Source organism: Helianthus annuus, chromosome 6, assembly GCF_002127325.2.
Source record: "Helianthus annuus cultivar XRQ/B chromosome 6, HanXRQr2.0-SUNRISE, whole genome shotgun sequence".
Lineage (NCBI taxonomy): Eukaryota > Viridiplantae > Streptophyta > Magnoliopsida > Asterales > Asteraceae > Helianthus > Helianthus annuus.
The window spans coordinates 54,264,978-54,285,028 of NC_035438.2; the positions used below are offsets into that span (position 1 = coordinate 54,264,978).

The window sequence follows — 20,051 nt, forward strand, 5'->3', positions numbered from 1 at the left end:
ATTCAACCCCACCGACATGTAGACCCGAAAATTTTGATGTTGGATCGTTTTAAATCCGGATATCAAGAAAAATAACACCATAGAAAAAAAAATTCCTGAATCCGCCCGACATGATGAATACACAACGGAAACACTATGGTAGACATGATAAGTCTGTGGTCTTAAAATCTTGAATTTACCTAACATACTATGGTTGGACACGATTAACCTTGCTAACCTAAGGCATAGTACCGACGACCCTTGTTAATATTTGTTGTTTACCTGTATCTATTTTCTTGTATAAGTCATTGGTCCTTATTTTTAATACAAAGAAATACATGACATGCTCTTAACTTCCCAAAAATAAGAGAGAAGTTGATAAAAGATTGTCTCTTATAAGCAGTGGCGGATCTAGAAAATCCATATAGGTGTAACGTTGATAAAAAAGGGTAACGAAATCGAAAAAACGTCAAATTTTTCCAAAATTTACACTACCGTCAGAGCGTTAAGGGGCAACAGAGGTTACCTCTTCTATCACTCTAGGTCCGCCCCTGCTTATAAGGACCCATTTTTCCTTAGACCTATAACAACAACACTAACATTGTCTGCACTCCGTCTTGCCAAAGCCAACTTGGTTAACAACAATGATGCGTTAGAACATGTCGGGTCACAATTCTGGTACTCGGATTCGTCAATAACAGGGGGACTCTTCATCTCCGCAGACGGTCTTTTTCCTTTCAGACACATCCTCGCCAGTCCACACGCGGTGTCATTGGATACCACGTCCCACAATCCGTCACTTGCAAGTATCAAACAGTCGTCCTCTACCGTTCGTTCAGTGATCGTCACCTCTGGCTCGCAAGTCACATAAGGTTTCAAATAATTATCACCTGAAAGAAGATAATTTAAGTATTGAACTAATGAGCCGTCGAAAGTAATTGGTGGATCACTAGATTATAATTACCAATAGCTCTAGACATTGCGAGAACACCGCTAACTCTAGCGCCATCCCAGTATAAAACTCTCCCGCCGGCATCTTCAATCCGCTTGAGTTCATCAGGACGATCAGGCTACAAAATTCCAAACATCGATTAGTTAATAAACAGTCAGAAAAGAACTTTAATCATCAACGAGTCTAGGGATGGACAATAAGATCGGTTTAGGATGGGTATTGTTAATCCCAAGACTACACTGTATTACTTGTCATGTATATATCAGGTAACTATCAACCGGTTCAGATATATCCGTTAGTTTACTATAAAAATTAAGTTGGGATATTCCAATATCTTTCTACTCTCATTAATTTTATGAAATTTTGTTTTATAAGACCCAACTTTTAGTAAATTATTTTGTTAACTTGGACAAAAAAGAAAAAAAATAAAAACAAAATACTTACGAATATGGTTCGAGTAAACATGCATATAAGTTTCGAGTAATCAGACTACACATCACCTAATATCATACCGGCTAAATTTTTTTAAAACAATCTCATACCTAGTCCCCTAGCCAAATACCGAGGGATGAGCTCAGCACTAACCGTTACCGAACCGCTACCGGTACCGAAAATCCCTAAGAATAGGTACTGGTACCGAATATTTCAGATTTGGGTTCGGATTCGTTTGACATCCCAATCAACGACTAACCTTGTGATCATTTGATAAAGGCACTGCTTTTCCCTTCCTACAAAGTACAGCTCTTGAATCACCACAATTTGCAACTATGATCTTATCAGGAGTCACAACCGCAACCACCGCCGTAGACCCAACCCCATACGACTCAGGTCCATGAAGCTCACACCGACACACACCTTTTGTAACTTGTTCGTTCCAGAGCATCGCTTCCTCATCCATTCGACGAAAGCTTTGCTCCATCGTCTTCTTCCACTCATTCTTCTTCAATTCTTCCCTCACCAACATATGTAACCGATTCTTGCACATCCTTGCAACCTAAAATTAATAACTCAAAACATCAATATAATTTAAAAACCTCCTACAATTTCTTGAGGAATTTACTAAAATAGACATGTTTTATCAAAAAATTTCCAAAATAGACATCACCTATTAACCATTTAAAATTTATTTAAACCAACCACATAGTATGGCTCGCTTAACAGTAACGTATCTAGAAGAAAAATTTTGGGTTATCTAAAAAATGGACCTATCCTAATATTGTATAATAAATAGGGGCGCAGCTATTAAGGGCTGGGGGGCGCCCGACCCCCGAACTTTTCGCTCAGCAGTATAATTAATATAATGTGGTTTTCGTATAGAAATTTTTGGGTATATACGTTTTCGACCCCCTGTCGGAAATCTCAACGTTTTTGACCCTCGTCGGAAATCTCAACCTTCGCCACTGATAATAAAACAGAAAAAAAAACATTTTGTACTTCGCTAACAAAGTCAAGGGTAGCACGGGCAACTCCTAAGCCCTTCATAGATCCGCCTGTGGCGCTAGCCATCGATTTTTAACGAAAACGCCTGCCCAACCCTTTTGTCTATCTATTTGGAAAAAGAATATATGTTTAGGGACCCGGGGTGGGGGAAAGATTCCCCGTCATATATTAGTTTCACGCGTGATAAAATCAAACAAACCACCGCCACCCATCAAACTTAACGCGTGAAACTTAATTCACGTGATATTTTTGACGCGTGATAAATGGGAGCATGTGAGGGGGTGTGAGGGTTTATTGTTGGGTGTTATGAGTAATGGGTATTTCCACTGAAAAAGGTTGTGAGTGATGGAATAATGGTTGATGACATGTCGGAATTTGATTGGATGTTGTAAGTGATAAATAGGTAGCGAGTGATAACCACCCCTACCCCTTATTGTAGTACTAATTCAGTAAGTTGCATATACATAACATAAAACATACGTGAGAACAACCATGACCATCAAACACACCAAAATAATGCGTATTAGATGTCTGGTGATGGTCTGTATCAATAAACGATGGATGAACGGCCACCGCGTCTTCCATATCTCTCCGCCGTCCACACATCGACGCAACTCCATATCTAGGGCTTGATTGAGCAGGAACAAACCTATCAACACCCGAACCACACGAATTTGCAATAGCTAGATTATCTCTTACAACAACATCGCTTCTATCATCATCCGACACAAGTTTTGTATATCTTCGATTATCCACTGCGGCCGAAGCCGATGAGATTGTCAGTCTCGCTTTTTTGAACGCGTTATCTTTGTAAACGTTGCGTCCTCCGGCTATAAATTTGAGTGTTTGGTTTCCGTCCGCTTCTGTTGTTGCGCGTGAACTTGACGCGCTTGAAGCGGACGGATCATTTTCACTCACGGCTCCGAAACATATTTCCACCATTGCAAATTAGCAACCACTAAGTTAGTATCAAATCAATCATGCAAAGATGGTTTCAGTTTGTGAAGGAATAATTGAGGAATTTGTTGAAATGAAAATGAAAATGGTGGTGGTTTGTTAAGGGAGATATTAAAAGGGATGCTTTGGGTTTTTGCCACGTAAGGTGCTGCCCGACTGCCCGTTGGAAGTTCGGGTAAGGAACATGGAGTTCAGCGCCGTCTTGAATTAAGAGATGATGTTGATATGTACTGTTGAATATTTGAGGTGGGGAATAGAATATTTTGACGTGGAATTCGTGGGCTAATGGGAAAATGACACGAGTGAATGTGTCAGTTTGATAATCAGTCAGGCAGGATGTGATGCAAGGGTGGGATCAAATGCGGGATGTGAGAAGGGAGGAGAGAGAGTGGTGCACGAGGGAGAGGGATGAGACTCGGGAATGGGCTTGGGTTTGGGTTTGGGCGTGGGGACCCAACCCACCCCTGTACACCATCCCTTAGGGTGAATTAGGTGGGTGCGGTGTGCTCGTTCATCATGCGACAACACTGTCGTCGACCCTTCTCTTACCGCACGGCAACATGAAAATCGTGGAGTATTCACCGCTTGTAGGGGAGAAGAGAGAGGTGTTCCAACCAATCATGGGGAGTTTGGATGAAATAACCCCTTCTGATTAAGTGCTTGAGAAGAGTTGACATGGATGAATTTCATTGGTTTCGGTGGCGTGTGGAAGCGACGTGGGTTAGCGGCATTGGGGTGCCATGTTGGCTGACTTTATATATTTTTTGTATATACTTGAGATTTATAAAATAAAATAAACTTATATTATTTTTAAAGAAATTACATTAACATCCTAAAAACTAAAAAAAAACTACTTATTAAATCCTAAATTTGAAAAAAAAAAAAGTAGTTTATAATTCCTAAAAAAAATTACAAACTTCTATAAATATTAAATTGGGGAACCCACTTAAATTCCAGATTCTCGTCGTGCCTCCACTCGATCTTCGCGATCTCCATTCGATTGTCGTGGCTTAGGTCCCCCGCAGGGACGCGGTCGAAACAAACTTTAAACCGCTCCAGCTTCGGTTTTAATTCACGCCACTTGTGTTGTGTCGCGACCCCCGACCCACCCTGGACGGAATCGGGAGCCGCGAGCAGTCCAGTGGTACCCGTGGTATCTGATTTATGCGGCAGCGGAAGTCTTTTATTACAAGATCTTTTCACCGTAAAAATGCTCGTTTAATATATTATACAAAGTTTTAGGGATAAATTCCCACAATTTACAATCAGTTGATTTCACACAGAAATCATTATTTTCTAAAACATGTTTTATTTATTTATTCACAATGAGCCACTTCTCTGAGCTTGTAGTGCTTTACTGCACTTTTCCTGGATCACACAGATCACCTGAAACATGTTTGGAAAAGGTTTTGTCAGCGGGGAAATACTGAGTGAATCGTTCTGTTTTCTAAAACGACCCGTTAGTTATAAATTACAGTATTAAGGGGAAATACAATGTTTCTGATCTCAAACCAACTACCCACAGTATTTGTCACTCGACCATCCATTGGCTAGCCCATTTGTCCAATGGTGTCTGTGACTGTGGTCAGATCACCCCTTGGCCACCCGTTTGTCCAAGTGTGACGGGAAACAAGTAATGTATACAAAACCCCACATACCGGCTGTAATATGGTGATTACATAGACTTAATCCCTGTAATTATAACCTTTGAAAATAACTTGGAGTTTTGTAATACTTACTCACAAACTGTGAGAAAACAGTTTAAAAAGAAGAATGACTCACATTGCAGATTAACGAGCAATAGATATAAGCCTACTGATTAGCCTTGATTAAACCTAGTTTAACACAATGCACACACAGGCAGGTTAGTAACTAATACAGCAATTACGTCAATTCACGAGATTAAACCCTCCCAACAATTAATCAGTGCAATACTCGATAATTCAATCGGATTCACAACGAATAACAGAGCATAGTCCGAATTCGAACAGCACTCTAATATTCAAGTCGAAATCACGACGAATAATCAAAGTACAAGCTCAATTGAGCAGCACCTGGACTATTGTTGGATAGTTATAATCGATCGGACGTTGAATCGTAATAGCGATCGAGTTATTACCCTGATTGCGGCAGCACTTTGAGTTTAGTGTGTGGTGTGTACTGTTTCAGTGATAACTCAACGTAGAAATTGAGTTTGGACGTCGAATTAACAGAAAACTTCAAGTGCCAACATCCCCTATTTATATCTGAAAAATGCACTCCCTCGCGCCACGCGAAGGATTTCCTTGCGCGTGTCGCGTGGCGCGAGAGACCCTAGTCGAGCATAGGGTGTGTTCGTGTACAGGTAGCTTGGGTGAGTTGGTTTCGACTGAAAACTTAGCTCCCACGTAAAACTGTTAAGATATTACCAACTAGGGTTTACCCCCCCTGAGTTTTAGGGGCCCTGATCCTGATTCTGATTGTTATGAAAATTTTAGGGTTTATGCGGAATCACTTGGGTGTTTCAATTAGGGTTTTCTTATTGACTAATTCTTGTCCTAATTATTGATTTTAGTGGCAGTTGTTACATCCTCCCCACCTTGAGAAAAATCTCGTCCTCGAGATTTACTGAAATAGATGAGGGTACTTTCGCTTCATTTCTGATTCCAGTTCCCAAGTGTACTCTGGTCCTCTTTTGGATTCCCATTTGACTTTTACTAGCACTAGTCGTTTGTGCTTGAGAAACTTGATCTTCCGGTCTTCTATTTGTAGTGGTTTCTCTACGAATTTCAGCTTTTCATTTACCTCTATATCTTGAAGAGGTACTACTAGGAATTCGTTTGATAAACATTTCTTGAGATTGGATACATGAAATACATCATGTACTCCAGCTAACTCTTCTGGTAGTTGTAAGCGATAAGCTACTGGTCCTATTCGTTGAATCACGGGGAATGGTCCAACGTACCTTGGACTTAACTTTCCTTTCTTTCCGAATCGTACTACTCCTTTCCAAGGAGAAACTTTTAAAAGTACTTTATCTCCTACTTGGAATTCTAAAGGCTTACGTCGATTGTCTGCATAGCTCTTCTGACGATCTCGAGCTGTTTTCAATCTCTCCTTAATCTGAGTTATCTTGTCAGTAGTTTCTTGTACAATCTCAGGACCTGATAATTGACTTTCTCCGATTTCTGCCCAACATACTGGAGTTCTGCACTTACGTCCGTACAGTGCTTCGAATGGGGAAGCTTCGATGCTTGAATGATAACTATTGTTATAGGAGAATTCAATTAATGGCAAATGGCTATCCCAATTACCACCAAAGTCAATTACACATGCTCGGAGCATGTCTTCTAGAGTTTGTATTGTCCTTTCACTCTGTCCGTCTGTTTGTGGATGATAAGCAGTACTTAGATTTAGTCGAGTTCCCATTGCTTTCTGAAAACTTGTCTAGAAATGAGATGTAAAACGACTATCTCTATCCGATACAATGGAGAGCGGGACTCCATGTAGGGATACTACTTCGTCCACGTACAGTTGTGCTAACCTTTCCATGCTAAAGGTTTCTTTCATTGGTAGGAAATGAGCTGACTTGGTTAATCGGTCTACGATTACCCAAATCGCATCATTACCTCTTTTGGTTTTGGGTAACTTTGTAACAAAATCCATTGTTATGAGTTCCCATTTCCATACAGGCATTTCTAACTGTTGTAGTAGTCCTGAGGGTTTCTAGTGTTCAGCCTTAACTTGTGAACAAGTTAAGCACTTGGATAAGTATTCGGCTATATCCTTTTTCATTCCTATCCACCAGAAATTTTTCCTTAAATCTTGATACATTTTATTGTTTCCTGGGTGCATGGTATACCTAGATTTATGAGCTTCTTCTAAAATCTTATTTCTTAACTCTCCTCGCTTAGGTACCCAAATTCGTTTCTTATGGAATTTCCAAATTCCATCATTTCCTTGTTCTAGTTCTTTTAGGTAACCTTTCATTCTTTCAGCATCATCTTGGATTGCTGTTTTCTGAACTTCTTTGATTTGTGCCATTAAATCTACTTGTAGATTTAACCTCAGAGCACGGACTCGTTTCTGTTTCTCATGGTACTTACGACTTAAGGCATCTGCAACTACATTTGCCTTTCCTTCGTGATATTGGATATCACAATCGTAATCGCTTAGCATCTCCATCCATCTTCTTTGCCTCATGTTTAACTCTTTTTGCCCAAATATATATCTTAAACTTTTATGATCTGTATAAACACTAAACTTATTTCCATACAGATAATGTCTCCATATCTTAAGGGCAAAAATTATGGCTCCTAGTTCTAGGTCATGAGTCGTATAATTTTCTTCGTGCTTTTTCAATTGTCTAGAAGCATACGCAATTACCTTCTTGCGTTGCATTAACACACATCCATAGCCTAATTTTGAAGCATCACAATATACTTCAAAATCTTCTGTTCCTTCTGGTAAAGCTAAGATTGGTGCATTCGTCAATCTATGCTTTAAAATCTTAAAGGCTTCTTCTTGTCTAGGTCCCCATTCAAACTTAGCAGCTTTACAGGTTAACTTAGTTAATGGTACGGCTATCTTAGAAAAATCTTTGATAAATAGTCTATAGTATCCAGCTAAGCCTAGAAAACTTCTTATCTCCATAGCTGTTTGTGGGACTTTCCACTTTGTAATTGCTTCTATCTTAGCAGGATCTACATGGATACCTTCATGATTTACCACATGACCTAAGAATTGTACTTCTTGTAGCCAAAATTCACATTTCGAGAATTTGGCATAAAGCTTTTCTTTTCTTAACAAGGTTAAGAGAACGTGTAAGTGTTCACAATGTTCTTTTTGGCTTTTGGAATAAATAAGTATGTCGTCGATGAAAACGATCACAAATTTATCCAAGTATGGTTTACAGATTCGATTCATCATGTCCATGAATGCTGCTGGGGCATTTGTTAATCCAAAGGGCATGACTGTAAACTCATAATGACCATACCTAGTTCTGAAGGCAGTTTTAGGTATGTCTTCTTTTTGTACCTTCAACTGATGATATCCAGATCTTAAATCTATCTTAGAGAAATACTTAGCTCCTTGCAATTGATCAAAAAGATCATCAATCCTAGGTAGTGGGTATCGATTCTTAATCGTAACCTTATTCAATTCTCTATAATCGATACACATTCTCATCAATCCATCTTTCTTTTTCACAAACAGTACTGGTGCACCCCAAGGGGATGAACTAGGTTGTATGAATCCTTTGCTTAGTAATTCATCTAACTGCTTTTTCAATTCTAGCATTTCGGTAGGTGCTAATCTATAAGGTGCTTTAGCTATTGGTGCAGTACCTGGAATTAAATGAATTCTAAACTCTACTTCTCTATCAGGTGGTAACCCAGGTAATTCTTGAAAAACGTCTGGGTATTCTGAGACTATTGGAATATCCTGAAGTTCCTTATCTTTAGTGTTAATGATTACTGAAATCATATACACCATTTCCTGTTTTCTCGAATAACTAGCCAATTTCATTACTGATATGAATTTCAATGGCTTTCGAGGTTTATTTCCAGTAATTACAATTACCTCTCCTGAAGGGGTTTGAATTTCTACTGCATTTTTGTCACATAGGATTCGTGCATGGTTGGCTATTAACCAATCCATTCCTAATACTACATCGAATCCGGCTAAATTCATTGGTAACAGATTTGCAGAAAACTTATGGCCTAATAATTCTATTTTTTCCTTCTTGCCAGATTTTATCTATGTTTACAAAATTTCCTTCTGCGGTTTCAACTGTGAAAATTTGCCTAAGAGTGGTTAACGGTAACTTAAGAGCTTGACAAAATGAAGTATTAATAAAACTTTGGTTCGCACCAGAGTCAAATAATACTTTTGCAAATACGTCATGTACTAGGAACGTACCAGCTATCACATCTGGAATGAGTTCGGCCTCTTGAGTGGTCAGCTGGAATGCACGCGCATTTTTCTTGGTTGCTCCTTCAGCCGTTTTAGCTTTGTTATCTACTGGTTTAGCTAACTTAGGACATTCGGATTGAAAATGTCCCCTTTCTCTGCAATTATAACAAATTCTTGTTTTCTTCCTGCAGTCTTCTTCACGATGTCCTTTTGCCTTGCAAAAATTGCAAACTATATTGCATTGTCCATAATGCTTCTTTTTGCAATTTCTGCAGAAAGGAGGTGATGAGGATTGCCCTGTTCCTCTTTTCTTGATATTACCCGCACGAAATCCCTGGGTAATCTTTTGAGCTAATTCCTTCCTGCGATCTTCTTCTCTTGTGCGCACCAGTTCATCTGTTAGGGTATTAGCTAATTCCACAGCATCGTCAATAGTACGAGGTCTCGCAGCTTTAACGATGTTTCGGATTTCACTAATTAAACCCCAAATGTAACGGGAAATGAGTACCGGTTCTGGCGAAGCCAGTGTTGGCACCACCCTTGCGTATTCAAAGAATGTCGAAGTATAGCCCCGGCAATCTACCCCTGTCATGCGGTGACTTAGGAATTTGTTTGCCATTTGATCTTTTTCATATTCGGGACAGAATTTTCTTTCTACAAAATTCTTAAATTCTTCCCAACTCATAGCATAGGCTATCCTTCTCCCTTTTGCCTGGAGGATCCTGTTCCACCATTCTAGTGCTCCTTCTTTGAACAGATTTGATGCATACATCACTTGATCCTCTTCGGCACATTTGCTTATTGCAATTACTGCCTCGGTTTTCTCTAACCAACGCAGTGTTGCAGTTGCCCCTTCATTACCTGCAAATTCTGCGGGTTTGCAAGCAAGAAATTCTTTATAAGTGCAACCAGGCGTTGCAACTTTCATTCTTTTTGGGAGTGGGGCCTGTTGCGGATCATGATTGTCATGATTGCCGCCTCCATTTATGCTGTTACTGCCGTTATCTTCCGGAATACGTTTACTAGGAATTAATTGTGGTTCGGCAGGTTTCTGAACAGCAGCCACAATTTCTGGAATAGCATTGGCTATCCCTTGGGCGATAAAGTGCTCAATATCTTGTCGGGTTATATATTGATCTTCCTGTTCTTGCTCAGATTGATTTACTTCATTAATTGGTTCATTGTTAGCGTTTTCCATCTGCTAATTAGTAGGAATTTATTAGTGTCTAACTTATTAATAACAAATTTAGCACAGATGAACATATAAATTACTACAACATACAAACATAACCAAAATTGTCGATTTCTCGACTTTCATTTTGTTATTGTATATTGTATATGCCTCCGTACACACCATATCTTACAAGGTTTTATTGCCCATTTTACAGAATCAGTTTTACTATATTAGTTATAATACAGAAAACTTTTTCCAGCCCTTCCTATCTTTTGGTCCACTGGCAGTTTCAGTAACGACGCTCCCTCTCGTCGTACTTCCAAGAGATCTGCTCCCCCATTTCCCGAATCCTATTCCCGGTGCCTATCAGTTCTTCACCAAACTGACGTAACTCAGCTAAATTTTCATAGCTCATTGGCGGATTAGGGATAGGTTCTGGATCAAACTGTGGGAGAAAACTATAGGGACTATTAACTATATTTTGGAATTGCCAGTCATTAGTCCACCATTCCTCCATTTGGCCTAATGGTCTGGTGTGAACTAGTGGGTCTGGAATAGCTGGTCCTAGGTTTAATGGGAATTGGGCTGTAGCAGGATAAGAGAAAAGATTATCATTGATAGGCTCTAGAACATCACAATTATCCAGTAGGCGATCTATTTCGTCCTGGAACGTGATTTCCTCAGACTGTTTAGAGCTTTCGCCAATTTCTATTCCCTTTTGCTTTAGGTCTATTCCTAATTCCTTTTCTGGTGGTTTTGAACTTTCTCCAGTTTCTATTTCCTTTCCCTTGTTCATGCTCACAGGAGTTTCTATTTTAGGAAGTCTCCTAGTGGCTGGTTGCCTACGACGTACTTTCCTCCACCCTACGTATCTTCTTTTCTTTTTAGGTTTGGCTTTTTCCAGCGGTGGAGCTTTGAATTCCACAGGTTCTTCTATGTCAGCAATGTAACCAGTAAAGTCGTGAGAGACTTCGATAGGCACTGGATATAAGTTGAGATTCTGGAATGCTTCCGACATCTCATTCATGCTGCATAGTATATATGCAAAATACAAGAATGCAATGTTAAAACTTTGGAACAAAGTTTAACAAACAAACACTGAAGTTTTATTGCATACTAATTTATACAAAGGACAACAGAAATAAACATACTAGGACTTTGTTTATTTACTGGATTGTGATTTTTCTTACTAGACCCTATTTATTGGATATTTAGAGATTGGCATTTTCTGCTATAGTAGCTAGCATATAGAGATTTGCCCATTTCTTGTCTATTTTCTCTTCCCAAGGTGTACTATTACCCAACTCTTAGATTTCTGGGTTAAACCTAACTCTCTTGGTTCGGGGTTTCTTTTTCTCCTGACTCTTTTTAAGTATCGAATCCCTTTTCTCTGGGGAAAGAGGATTCTCATAGTTTGCCTTGCGGACAAAGATTCCTTCTTCTAGGTTTACTGGGTTTTTAGAAGAAGATGCAATATCTATTTTGTGGTAGATAGCAGACAACTTTTGTTTACCCATACTGTAATTAACAAATAATCAGTTAATACAACAAATAATCACAGAATGATAAGTATTTTGTCAAATACTTAATTCCGTAATAGGCTTAAATCAGTGGCTCAATTTAATTATTAATTATTAATTATTAGCTCTGATACCACCTTCTGTCGCGACCCCCGACCCACCCTGGACGGAATCGGGAGCCGCGAGCAGTCTAGTGGTACCCGTGGTATCTGATTTATGCGGCAGCGGAAGTCTTTTATTACAGGATCTTTTCACCGTAAAAATGCTCGTTTAATATATTATACAAAGTTTTAGGGATAAATTCCCACAATTTACAATAAGTTGATTTCACACAGAAATCATTATTTTCTAAAACATGTTTTATTTATTTATTCACAATGAGCCACTTCTCTGAGCTTGTAGTGCTTTACTGCACTTTTCCTGGATCACACAGATCACCTGAAACATGTTTGGAAAAGGTTTTGTCAGCGGGGAAATACTGAGTGAATCATTCTGTTTTCTAAAACGACCCGTTAGTTATAAATTACAGTATTAAGGGGAATTACAATGTTTCTGATATCAAACCAACTACCCACAGTATTTGTCACTCGACCATCCATTGGCTAGCCCATTTGTCCAATGGTGTCTGTGACTGTGGTCAGTTCACCCCTTGGCCACCCGTTTGTCCAAGTGTGACGGGAAACAAGTAATGTATACAAAACCCCACATACCGGCTGTAATATGGTGATTACATAGACTTAATCCCTGTAATTATAACCTTTGAAAATAACTTGGAGTTTTGTAATACTTACTCACAAACTGTGAGAAAACAGTTTAAAAAGAAGAATGACTCACATTGCAGATTAACGAGCAATAGATATAAGCCTACTGACTAGCCTTGATTAAACCTAATTTAACACAATGCACACACAGGCAGGTTAGTAACTAATACAGCAATTACGTCAATTCACGAGATTAAACCCTCCCAACAATTAATCAGTGCAATACTCGATAATTCAATAGGATTCACAACGAATAACAGAGCATAGTCCGAATTCGAACAGCACTCTAATATTCAAGTCGAAATCACGACGAATAATCAAAGTACAAGCTCAATTGAGCAGCACCTGGACTATCGTTGGATAGTTATAATCGATCGGACGTTGAATCGTAATAGCGATCGAGTTATTACCCTGATTGCGGTAGCACTTTGAGTTTAGTGTGTGGTGTGTACTGTTTCAGTGATAACTCAACGTAGAAATTGAGTTTGGACGTCGAATTAACAGAAAACTTCAAGTGCCAACATCCCCTATTTATATCTGAAAAATGCACTCCCTCGCGCCACGCGAAGGATTTCCTTGCGCGTGTCGCGTGGCGCGAGAGACTCTAGTCTAGCATAGGGTGTGTTCGTGTACAGGTAGCTTGGGTGAGTTGGTTTCGACTGAAAACTTAGCTCCCACGTAAAACTATTAAGATATTACCAACTAGGGTTTACCCCCCCCCTCCCCCTGAGTTTTAGGGGCCCTGATCCTGATTCCGATTGTTATGAAAATTTTGGGGTTTATGCGGAATCACTTGGGTGTTTCAATTAGGGTTTTCTTATTGACTAATTATTGTCCTAATTATTGATTTTAGTGACAGTTGTTACATGTTGGCAGGCGTTTAAATTGTGCCGATTGTTACCAACGTGTTGTTGTTATTGTTGGAAAGCTTGTCCTCAATACGCAGTTTGACCGCGTTGTAACGTATGTTGTGCATCGACGATCGAAATAACAAGTGCAATCTCCTCCTCCTCCGTCCAGTGCACCATTTTCGGTTTTGTTGTTTGGTTGTAAAAAATTGAAAGTTTGGTGTTAGATTGGTTGAAGAATTTTGTAAAACTTTGTAGGTATTGGGGGTTTTTATAGGTAAAAATTTGTAAGTTTTTTGGAAATTTTGATTTTTACTATTGAAACCGCCATGCACAACGGCTATGGCTAACGATCAAAACCGAACATTCAATCCTAGCTAGCCAGCTCACCCCCCCCCCCCCGGCCGGGCTTCAAAGCGATGGTGGTTGGGCAACGCCAAACCCAACTCTGGCACGGAGTGGGTTAGCTAGCGTTGTCTGGCTTCCCCTGCCCAACCAACGCCCCCACTCCCCGAAGTCTCAGGGGCTTGAGTTTTGGCATTGTCTCTTTGTTGTGGGAAATAGGTCGGGCGTGGGGGTGGGGTTTGGGGTGAGGTGGAGGGTGTTGATTAGTTGGTGATTAACGGCTAGTTTAAAAAAATATTATAATTAATAACATTTACTATCTATATAAATCAAACCAACCCAACCATTTTTCTACCGTTCTCTACTATCACACTCTCAAATTAAAAAAATAAAATAAAACAAAATAAACCTTCAATTTTTTATACCTGCAGCCATAATCGAGGTTTTAACCCAAGCAACCCGTATGCCTTTACCGAAAACCCGAATCTTTTTTTTTTGTATAATTCATTATAGTTTTTTTTTAATTTAATGTCCTTTTTCTAGTTAATATAAGTGTTTTTTTATAAATTTAATTCATTTATTTATTAAGTAAAAGAAAATGTAAAAAAAAAAAAAAAAACTAGTGTCACGTGTCAACTTATTCCCCAAATCCAAGTCCTTCCACTCCCCTACATTTTGAGGCTTGAGTTGGGGAGCTCAAACTACCTACGTGGCAGACACGAGACATGTGTCAATTCATGCCTACAAACCAAGCCCCTACACTCCCCAAAGTCCGAGAGAGGTGGACAGGCCAATGTGAAGATGAGCATAATACGTGAAACTTTTGGCATGACGAATAGGAGCATATGTAGATTGTTGTGACAGTATTAAAATTTGGGATGTTCAAAACAGGTGGTTTTATAGGCTTAAGGTATAAACCTAAAACAAACTGAAAATTGTGTCCGACATGTCAATTTGAACGTAGCTATAAATTTACATATGTTAACACGAACATGAGATGTATAACACAAAATTCCTTTGATTTTTTTAGATTTTACATATTGATACTTATATAAACTTATAGCAAAAAAGTACAAATATATACATTAGGCTTATAGAGTTTATGACAAATTTCTTTTTTAACATTAAGAATTCGGTATAAAATATCCACCAATTGAAGCGATTACATAAAAACTTATACAGTTTTTTCTTAAATAAACGGGTTACTTTGAAACCAGCTTCTTTGGCTAATTGTGTTCACAATGACAAAGATTTGTTTAAACCAATCTGAATTGAAAGCCCTGATCAATTACCCAACCCCATTTATCCACAATAAAACTAAACATATTTATAGCTTTTATAATCATAAATAGTATAACAAATAGTATGATTAAAGTTATTATAAACTTATAATTATTAAAATTTGAGGAATCATTTAAGATATATAGTTGGGCGTTTGACATCTAAAATCAGTTTTTGATGAAGTTTAAGATTGGTTGTCAGGTAACAACAGACACCACAACGAGTAATTTTTAATCATACGATACATTAAATGGGTATACCTACTACCTACGATGCCTAGAGGTTAGTAGGGATGGTCAATTAGATGTGTGTTGATAATCGTAGTCCTATAGTCGACTGTAAAATTGTGTCTCATTACCGGCTCCATCCCAGACGGGTAATTACCCGTCTAATTTTGTTGAAAAATATCCGTTAGGATTTCCTGATATATTTATTTTCTTATCATTCCTATTCCTAATCTTTATATAAATCTATGTTTTTAACCAATACAACTAATAAAATATGATAAATTACATACATATTATCACCATTTTCAAAAGTTTAAAGTATCTAAAATCTATAAAATTAATCTCAATAGAGACGTTAATACTTAAGATAATAAAAATATAAATAGAATCTAATCTAACTACTATAATAAAAGAAACCACCTTAGGGACACTTGTCATAGGCCATCTCTTATAGATAATTATTATTTTAATTTACTCTCTTCTAATTAATTATAGATAATCCTCCTACAAAATATTATTTAATTTAATATCTTATATTACTCTCCTAATAAATATTATTAGTTTAATATCTTATGAATAATTATTATTTAGTTTAATCTCCTTCTCATTTATAATATTACTAGGTTAGAACTCCGTGTATTACACGGGTTGAATAAATGTAATTTTATATATTAAATGATAAAATATTATTTAGTTTAATCTCCTTCTCATTTATAATATTACTAGGTTAGAACCCCGTGTATTACACGGGTTGAATAAATGTAATTTTATATATTAAATGATAAAATATTATATCTTTATGAAACTTGCATATTGTACGGGTTAAATAAATGTAATTTTATATATCAAAAATAAAAAAGTTATATCTTTAAAAACCATTTGTATTACACAGAGTAAATAAATGTAATTTTGTATACTAAAAACGTCGTATCTTTTAAAAAACCGTGTTAATCGGGTTGAGAAAATCTATCAAATGATAAAAAAAATTACAACCTTAAAACCTCGTATATTACACGTGTTGAATAGATCTAAAAAGAGTTATATCTTGAAAAACCATGTGTATTACACAGATTAAATAAATGTAATTTTTTATATTAAATACTAAAAACGTCGTATCTTTAAAAAACCCGTGTATAGTCGGGTTGAAAAAACTACCAAATAATAAAAAAAAGGTTATATTCTTAAAAACCCTGTGTATCACACGTGTTGAATAAATCTAATTTTACATAGCAATTGATAAAAAAAAAAAGTTATATCTTTTAAAACTTCGTGTATTATACGAGTTATATATATGTAACTTTGTATAGTAAATAATAAAATTTAAATTTTAAAAACCCCGCGTTTTACACGAGTTGAATAAATATAATTTTGTATACCAAATAATAAAAAAGTTATATTTTAATAAATCAGGATAACATTTAATATTAATTTATTATTTATATATTTAATATAAGATAAATAGGAAAGAGAGGTATTTGTTTTAAAAAATATATTAAATTAACAATTTAGATTTGAGGATAATATTTTATTAAAGTATGATAAATTTTAATATTAATTAATTAATTATTTATTTATTTATTTAATATAAGATAAGTATATATATGCGGATGCCTTCAATGAGTGACACGTGTCCAAAAGTTGGTTTCTTTTATTATAATAGATAGATTTATTTGAATTAATTATATTTGAACATTTTGTTTAGTTTAGTATAAAATAAATTTTACGAAACATAAAATAAAATTAACTAATATTATTTATCATTTATACATTTACGAAGTTTTAAATAAAGGGTTAAATTTATTAAGACTTCATTAACAAATTTTGCAACATTAGAATAATCTATTTTTATCACGAAAACCAAACTTTGTATTAATATATTAAATATTTTTATTTTCACTGTATAAAATTACATTTACTCGACCCATGTAACACATGAAGTTTTTTATGATATAACTTTTTATTATTTGATATATAAAATTAGATTTACTCAATTCGTACAATACACGGGGTTTTTAAGGATATATATTTTTTATTATTTAGTACAGAAAATTACATCTATTCAAACCGTGTAATGCGCATATTTTTAAAGATATAATTTTTTTATTTTTTGGTATATTTATGCAACCCGTGTAATAAATGAGGTTTTTTAAAGATTATTTTATTATTTGATAAACAATATTACATTTATTTAACTCGTGTAATACACGTGATTTTAAAGATATAACTTTTTTATTTTGTATATAAAATTACATTTATTCAACCTGTACAATATGGTTCTCATAGATATAATTTTTTACTATTTAATATATAAAATTATATTTATTCAACCGTACAATAAAGAAGTTTTAAAGATATAATGTTTTGGTATTTAGTATATAAAATTTATTTATTCAACACCGTGTAATACATGGGATTATAACCTAGTATAATTTATATACCAATAGAAAAAAAGAATGTTTTTATTTTCAAATAATGAAACTACTAAAAATGAAAGACGAGTATCATCTAATTTCATACATCTCGTGTTTAAACTAATCTCGTACTCGTTCTATGATCTAGATACCTGTCTTAAAATTTTCATGATTATTATCGGGTTCGGATTTGATCACATCCGATTAACATTTAGGCTGCCACCATGACCCACTGTGTTCAGGCTCATAGAATGGGTCCAATAGGAAGATGTAGGTGATGTGTCAGGTGGGCTACTGACTTTGATGATGTTATAACCTAGGAAACAGCAAGCATCTGCAACCCTTTGCTTTAGAATATGACACCTGCTTCATTTACAGACCACACTCTTCTTTCATGCTACAACCCCCACTTTCTTTTTCCTATTTTTCTTATAACATCAAATATTATTATTAGCCCCTTTTAGCCGACACTCACACATATCCTTTCATAGTTTTTATAAGATTCAGGGCCGACCCATAGGGTGTGGGTGGGCGACGACACAAGGTCCAAATTCTTCAAGGGCCCAAATCTTTTTAGTTTTGCATAGAATTTACGTTGTATAAGATAACATATATATGCACTAAATCGAGAGATAACGTAAATGGGCCCTAGTACTAATAGTTACTATCTTGCTTAAATAATTTGAGACATGGGTTCTAATCCTGGCGTCTCCAATATTTTGGTTTCTTTTAAGGCTATAGGATTTATTTTTGTGAAAAGGAAAAGAAAATATTAAAAAAGGAAATGAGGCTCATGGTTTAATCCATGCCAACCATGGTGGATGAGGCAAGGGGGTGGTGTAGCAATATCCTACGTGACGATTGATGACCCAACCCATGACCCCCATACCCTTTAGCCTTAGTGGCATTTAATATTTGATTGATAGCATATTTCCCTTTAATTAATAAATTACTTTCTAAACTTAGCTAAAAATAACTATTTAAATTACAGGGAAAAGATCAAATAGGAAGTTTATTTTGGCTAGGAAGTGTAGGAAGCAATAGGATTAGGACATGTGGCAACATTTAAAATAAAGAAAAAGGGTATTTTAGTCAATCCAACACTTTCTTCTTCCTTTTCAAAACCCAGTAACTTCAAAACCCACCATTTTCAAAACCCACAATCTTCAACCATTTCTTCACTTTTTATCTCAATAATCACTACATTATAGTGCGATTTTCATCACCAATCAATGATTCAAACACCCGATCAACGTGTTCTTCAGTTTTTTTGAAGAAAACCCAGTTTAATTTCATATAAAATCTCGTTTTTCCGGTAATTTTGAAGATAATCACTCGATCCGTTCAATTCGAGGGCTGATAAGTGTTTCAATCATTCAAAAATCGTCAATTGTTGAAGAAATCACTTCGATCCATGTAAGAAATTCTTTAATTTCATTTTTACGATCTGGGTTTTTGATTAATTCATTGCGTTTTACGATCTTGGCGGGGGTCCGGGGGCAGCGCCCATGCATCAGAAAAATTAATTTTCCAGAAATTGGCTCATTTCGAAGACAGTAATTCGTAGACAGTTCACAGACAATTCAGAGACAGTTCACATACAGTTTTATGTGTCCATTGCGTTTTAGAAATAAGAGAGTTTTATGTGTTTTCTGATGCATTTTTATTACAGCAAAATCCATTGTGTTTTAGAAATAAGAGAGTTTGATGTGTTTTCTGACTATTGCCTTTTAGAAAAAAAAACACATTTTTAAGTGTTAGTGCATTACGTCTATTGACTTCGTCTTGTATCATGTAATAGAATAGGATAGGTTAGAATATCCAGTGCACGAGGTTCGAGAATCGAAGTTTAGTGGTTAAGCAAGAGGTTTCGCTCATATGGACACTGTCCATAAAAGCGAAATCATGAGCTGCTGATTTCGCTCATATGGCATGTCCATATAAGCGAAACCACCACTACTATATATAGGTGCATTGTTTGTTCATTTTGGTAACGGATTCGGAAATTGTAACGAAGTGCTGCCGGATTGTTCTCTGGTTGTAATCACTGTTAAATCAATACAAGAGGCATTATAATTAGTTTGAGCGTCCGTATTCATTGATTCCGCCTTTGAATCGGATAAACGACTCTTCTGATTGACTCATTTGGGTTCAACAACGATCCTACAAGTGGTATCAGAGCTCAGGAGGAAGAGTTTAGCTCAATTGGATCTGTTTTCTGTCTTCTACACCTTCTTTTTCGATCTAAACAAGTTTCCACGGTT

The 20,051-nt window shown here is 36.4% G+C and overlaps 1 protein-coding gene across 1 annotated transcript; it reads right to left on the reverse strand.

Annotated features, from left to right (window-relative positions):
- Positions 1–275: 275 nt before the first annotated feature.
- Positions 276–3,427, reverse strand: LOC110865520 (probable protein phosphatase 2C 24). Its single transcript, XM_022114779.2, has 4 exons — positions 2,852–3,427; positions 1,623–1,925; positions 944–1,049; positions 276–869 (listed from the first exon to the last, which is right to left on the reverse strand). The coding sequence occupies exons 1-4, from the start codon at positions 3,311–3,313 to the stop codon at positions 535–537; spliced, it is 1,206 nt and encodes a 401-aa protein (XP_021970471.1). The 5' UTR covers positions 3,314–3,427; the 3' UTR covers positions 276–534.
- Positions 3,428–20,051: the final 16,624 nt, after the last annotated feature.